Source organism: Etheostoma spectabile, chromosome 5 (genome assembly GCF_008692095.1).
Source record: "Etheostoma spectabile isolate EspeVRDwgs_2016 chromosome 5, UIUC_Espe_1.0, whole genome shotgun sequence".
Taxonomy (NCBI): Eukaryota; Metazoa; Chordata; class Actinopteri; order Perciformes; family Percidae; genus Etheostoma; species Etheostoma spectabile.
In genome coordinates this window covers 20,686,401-20,692,924 of record NC_045737.1, presented here as the reverse complement: position 1 = coordinate 20,692,924, position 6,524 = coordinate 20,686,401, and the positions used below count along the sequence as shown (strand labels likewise).

Here is a 6,524-nt window from a genome sequence, read left to right as displayed (position 1 = left end):
TGTGTGTGTGTGTGTGTGTGTGTGTGATTGAGAGAGAGAGAGAGAGAGAGAGAGAGAGAGAGTTGCTTGTACTGTACGCCTTAATAACCAACGGTAGCTGTAAGGGGCGGTGTCCAGTAGAGAATAGAGGAGAGCTGCACAGGCTCCACTTTTATGCATCAGTTGTTCGTGTTAAGGTGTCAATGCCGAACTTACCTTGGATTTGCATTTTATATGAAAAAACACCACCATTGTCTTCATAGCAAAACTCAGTTTTAAGCATCATACAGAGTGAAGCATACACCAGCGCAGTGTGTGTAAGTGGACCAGTGGACCCAGAAAAGTCTCCGTCATGGGAGCGCATAGATGGAGCTCAGCGCGTCTTGGGTTTGTCGTTTGTGGATATTTCGCATTTTTTTTCGGGGAAATTGTTCCACGGGCTGAAGCAGGCTGCAGGGAGAGAGAGAGCCCAAACTGCTGCACCGGTCGAAACAACGAATGCTTTGAATACAGCAACAGAAAAACAGTGTGCTACTGTGACACCTACTGTCAGAAAACCGGAGACTGCTGCGAGGACTACCAGCGTGTGTGTCAAATATCTGGTGAGTTGCTCACTCTATCCTGCTCACTTCATTACAAATAACTTAAAAAAAAACAAACAGTTAAAGCCTTTAAGTTCTGAAAGCTAAATGTTTGGGATAAATTAACACCTGCACTGTACAGATCCTGTGTGGATTCAAACTGTATCCTGTCTAGTGAGCCTGGTGTTTACTGTTGTTTGAGCCAGAGATGACTGGCATTGAGGTGACATGCAGACAGTGAGAGATACTACACATAGCTGTCTGCAGTGCGCCCATTATGGCTGTTTGTTTTAAGTGACAAGCCAGAAGTGTATTGTAGGGGGGTAACCTCCTGTCTTCATGGTGTATATTCCAACAGCACGTTGTGAGTATATCTTTTTAAGTTTGTAGGGTTGACCCTTGACCCTGAAACCTGTCCATAAAGTGGTTAATAACTAGAAGGAATGATCATAACAAAGTCACAAATCAGCATGATGGTTTTCTTTTCAAGAAAAACAAAAAACTGCACTCCGAATCACTAGTACAAGGTTAATTGTTCACACGGTTTCCCTCATCATACTGGCTGGTGCTGCTATATTTGGACAAATGAGGGAATGGACACCATGGGAACAGACTGCCAAAGATGGTCAGGATTACAGTAGAGTTGTGTCTGAGATATGACAGAGGAAACACTGTAACAGAGGCAGCTCTTACACTCTATTAAAACAGCTCAATTTTACGCAGAGTGTATTATGAGGAGTGTCTGTGTGTGTATATACACTCAGAGTGTGACCCTCATCTTATGTGCACACTAACAAGCACCTGCAGGGTCAGGCCTGTAAGTCAAAGAGCACTTAAATGTTACAGTAATCCCTCTATTTAGAAACATTTAGTGCATACATAGTGGACCTTTGAATGTTGTATCTGTACTGTGATGTAAACAAGCTGTCTTGTCCAGACTTGGGCCAATTACTTAAAAGTGTGTACAACAGTACAGTGAAGGAAACTGTTTATTATTATTTTGGGTCAATCTTGCACCAACCCGGTACCCATGAGCATAAAAACCACTGAGTCACCAATGACAAACGTCATTTTGTTCCACTTTTACGTATTTATATTATTTTTATCGAGTTATTCAGCCACGCAAATATGTGGTTATTTTGACCCAATAACAATGTCATATTTACATTTCTGTTGGGTCATCAATTAAGCCAAATAGTGTATGTACTTCAAAACTCAAATATAGTCAATCTACAATTTTAACTGAATTATGATAAAGGGTGGACATATTTGTCTGTTATGTAAAAGATTAAAACACCAGTGCAGCATGAATGCATGATGATACTCTTCATTGTTGCTTACAGCAGAGACATAGTTAGTGGCAACTACAAATTACTACACATAGGAGCAAACATTGCAGACTCCAATCTCAATTTGTGTTTTGGATCCACCAATTAGTCATAGGCATGTGTAGACAACCTGTATCGTCCAGCAGCCAGCTGAGTCTAGTCCAGGCATGACTTGATCCATCCCATGTGTCTGCCAAGCTGAAACTTAACAGAATAAGCAGAGGAAAGCACCTCAGGTCAGTGTTGAGTCATCACTGTACTGTGTAACAGCAGCTGGTCCCTCACAGGTCAGCTAACGGCCGCCATGTGCATCAGTTCACTCACATGTCACTGTGGATCTTGTCTGTGGCTCAGACAGGTCAATCCAGATGTGACACTGTGCAGCAAAAAAAAATCACACAGTGGTGTGATGCAAGTGTTACAAGTTGGAGGACTTTTCCCCAAAATAATGTAGTCAGTGAACAGTATATCTGTAAATCAAGACATGTGACAAGCCTAACAATCATCTACAACCTGGAAAGAATCATTGTGTAAATAAAAAAATGAGCCAATGGTTTTACAGTCTTTGACTTGTTTGAATCTGAATATGGAAAAGATGTCAACTTGGCCATGGCCTGTAAATGCTGTATGGATCAGTGAGCTATGACTGATGCTGTGGAAAGCACCTTGACACCCTCCCTCCGCAACCTGAGCATCTTACCCGTATAAACACAACATGCATCATGTGGCTTGGCTCAGTTCCCTCAAAGCTCCCTCACCCACAATACACTCAGACTTTATCTGATCTTGCAGCTCTGCAGCGCATCAAGGAGTCTGTGTACTGTCTGTCACAGTCTGTAATTTAGTCGGGTCAGCTGTGACAAGCAAAGAGCTTGGAGTGGGTGACATCTGAGGAGAGACAGAAAAAAACTGGCAGATGGTTTGCACCACTTGGACACAATCACTTAAAGCTCTTTTCGAGTTGGTTCCCTTAAGAGATGTCGTTCAAATGAAGTATTTGGCAGGAATTTGTGTTAGTTGTAAACAGTGTGTAGAATGTTGCTGTGAACGTAGGCGCTGTAAGGTATTATTTTAAAACAAGGCAGTAGTGGAATGTATTAAGTTAAAACAAAATCCTCCCCACAACACATAGTCTAAAACCACTCAAAGGGATGTGCCATGCATTTCTGGGCCCATTTTGATTTACTCATGTCTGGCAAGATTAAATTCTTTCTGCACCAGACTGACAGAAGGAGCAATTACTTAGATGTGAAGTTGCAGAGTCATGCTTAGTTTTAGATCCACAAGTTAGTTTAAGAGGTTCTTGAGGTTAGGGAGTTGATACACAGCAAGTTGACACAGATAGTCATCTAAACCAGTCAGCATCATTTAGTCATTAGCTTCTAGGTGCAGGTTGTTTCAGTACCATGCTTATAATTATTTTTGGCTGACTTGGCTAAGCTAGCTGTTTGTGCACTTTTCTCTCTTTTTGCAAATAAATTGACAAAAGTAGAAATTTAAACTTCACATAAGCAATAATCAGCATCCATCGGTGCTGTTATTTGAAAACACAGAGAGAGAAATGCATCATGAAAGAGGCAGAGATGCGTATTTCTGCACTGACGAGGATTCAATACATCATAGTTCCATACAGCCCCAATTGTTGCCTCTTCAGTAAGTCATAATATGACATCTTTTTTGGTGATAGGCTTTAGCTTTCTTCATCTTGCTATGTCATTACTACAGGGATGATATTATTGCATATACCAAAAGAGGCAGAGGCAACTTAAATTGAATTGGATAAAATTGGTTTGGAAATCCATGGGGAAATTGTCTCCTGTTGCAGTAGTATCTTTAGGTTATTTCAGTTGTATGTCAGCCCTACAGTAATTGCTCATTCCTCTGCATAGACTGATGAAACTGGCCCACAGGAGGATGGAAGAGGCAGCTCCTGTCCTCTCTTCTCCTGCTGTGGCGTCTGGTAGTTCTCACTTCAGCCGGAAGACATATTGTTGCCTCTACCTCAGATACACCAGAGGTTTGCTCATCCATCATCTGTCTCTCCTGCAGGCACTTCTGCTTCTCTTCCTTTCCTTTAGGGAACAGTATTCCGTCATGCCATGATGTTTGCATCTTTCCACCTACTGCACGTTCACTCCCTCTTTTTCTTCCTGACTACCCCCACGTTCTTTCTTTAACCTCTGAGTAGTAAATGTTTTTCCTCAACTTGGCTGAAACGGGCCAGCTGTTGTAGTTGTTGTGACCAACAGTGAGCCGCCCAGTTTCTCCTGGTACTCACATACTGCACACACTACCATAGATTCTCCCGGCTGCTAATTTGATGCCTTTCATCTGGCCTCTTCATGACCACAGAACTCAAATGTTGTCCACTTCCACTGTACAGTACCCACATTTGTTGTTGCTTTCAACAGCTCTGTGTATTACTCCAAAGTAAAGTTCACTTTGTCTTTAAATAATGTTTTTGAAGAAAAGCAGAGGAACTTTCCACTGACAAGAGCTTCCTTGTTTTTGTTGTTTTATTGTTCTTAGGAGTCAGTATTCAGAATAGCTTTTTGTTATGTGTTTGTGTATCATTAATTTAATTATTATCATTATGATGTAATGTGTTGGGAGGCCATGCAATAATATACTTTTTAGGTTGTGCAATTATAACAGAAATCTGTGTCAGCTGTGTTTGTATTTAATCCTTTTAATTAGTTGGCTTGCATGGCTCCACTTTTCAAGGTGTCTACAGGAAACATTTATGTGCTAACATGTTATTAGGGCTCAGTCCCGTGTCCTTCACCCCTTTTAACAGGCTTCTTTGTTGTGTGGCCGAACATTATAAGGCTTGTCTGATGGGACCAAGGCCCAGCTCTCTACATGGGAGGAAGGTTGGCTGTGGAGGTTTTGAGGTTCAGTTGTCCTTTAGAGGAGCTGAACATCTGGGTCCCATCAGAGAGGAGATGGAGGGAAAAGAGAGGGGGTGGGAGGGAAAAAGAGGACCAAAAACAAGGAGACAGATGGGGAGAAAGAACAAGGGAGAGTGTGGGACAAAGTGATAAAGGGAGAAGAAGATAAAGCAAATTGGGCGGGCAGGTCTGATAAGTCTTTTGTTATGAACCACTAAAATGGAAGCAGAATTAAGGGAGAGGGAAAGAGAAAGTAAAGGAATGCAAATACGCCATTATCTCACTGTAACAAGTGTGACTTGAGATTGGCTGACAAGTGAGGAGATAAAAGTGCGGATGTTGGATACACATTCAGTGGTTTGAGTCATTTAATGGCATTTATCTGAACTTATCTGAACCAACTGCCAGTAAAATGACTATATGCTACACACCCCTTTCAAATAAACGATCAGATTTAATTGGCAGTGATCTATTCAGATGTTGCTAAACCCTGATCAATGTACAGTATTCAATAATGCCCTGTTCAAACTGAGACCAAGCAGTAAAAACAGTGTAAAAAATCTCCTCTAAAAAATGTTGAATTTGGTCGTTAAGTTTAGCAGATTCTGTAGCTAGTATGTTTTTTTTTTGTGTTCATGAAAATGACCTTGCTCCAAAATATTAGAGAACACAGATCTAATGTCAGTGTCACTGTCTTTAATAATTACAGAAATCTTCTTCGAGGAAAACCTAAGCTTTAGAGTACTTGAAAACAGCTGAGGGAAAAGACAAAAGCGGAACATGCTGACAACGAGTACCATTTGTTTCCTGTATTGGGGTCAGAGGTTAGAGGTGGTGGCATGCTTTCCAACTGGGGACTTTCTCATCAACAATGGGGACAGGAGACAACAGTGGCTGTAAGCTCTGTGGGTAAGCAGGTTTATCATGTGGGTGGTGGGACTGTCGCACTGGTGGTACCAGAAACAGAGTGGGGGACCACCAGAGTTTGGTAATTGCCTTCTGACCTCTGGTGGCTTGGGGCCAATAGGCTGAGACTTTCAGACAGGGCCTTAGGCCTGTTAGTGTGTGTGTGGGTGTCAATCATCACAAGGGTAATAGTCCTGTTTCCCCTCGGGTGCGGGAACTCGCTGACCCTATAGGTTTCACTGCACACCCTCTGCAGTAAAGACCTTAACTGCCCTGCTTGATCGTATTTTTCCCACTAAGAGAAAGAACAACAGCAACATCAGAACTGCCCCTGTGAACGTCAGAGGATGTAGAAGAGGGAAGGAAAGGCGAGGAGTAAGGATAAGAAGAGGTGGAGGAGGCAAGAGTAGGAAGTTGATATGGTTGTGGTGTCTGATTCAATCACGCCCCTCAGATTTCTTTCAAGTTCATGTCACTTTACAAGTCTACACAGTGCAATGTGTGTGTCTGTCTGTTTTAGGGTGATGACTGAGGGTGGAACAAGCCCTAGTGGGTGGGTTTATCTGACAGAAATTGTTTTCGATGTATTTGTGTATGTGTGTGTGATGAGCTGGGAAAGACGAGTGTCAGGTGGGCAGCACTAATGAGCAGAGGAATGCAGAGATTCCACAGTGGCTTTGTGGATCGGCTGTGACACTGAGACAGCCGCACCCCCCCCCTCCAAAACCCTAACAGGACCATGGGAATGAACCGAACAGGCGGCACCTTGAAAGCTCTCTCTCTCTCTCTCTCTCTCTTTCTCCTGTTCACACACACACACACACACACACACACACACA

The 6,524-nt window shown here is 42.5% G+C and overlaps 1 protein-coding gene across 2 annotated transcripts in view; it reads left to right on the top strand.

The window, feature by feature from the left end:
* Positions 1 to 97: 97 nt before the first annotated feature.
* Positions 98 to 6,524, top strand: part of si:dkey-178e17.3 (somatomedin-B and thrombospondin type-1 domain-containing protein) — a 13,196-nt gene continuing 6,769 nt past the window's right edge. For both annotated transcript variants that reach the window (XM_032516444.1, XM_032516443.1), the window contains exon 1: positions 98 to 581. In XM_032516444.1, the coding sequence (XP_032372335.1) occupies positions 332 to 581 (250 nt within the window). In that variant the 5' untranslated portion in view covers positions 98 to 331. The remainder of the gene's footprint in view (positions 582 to 6,524) is intronic.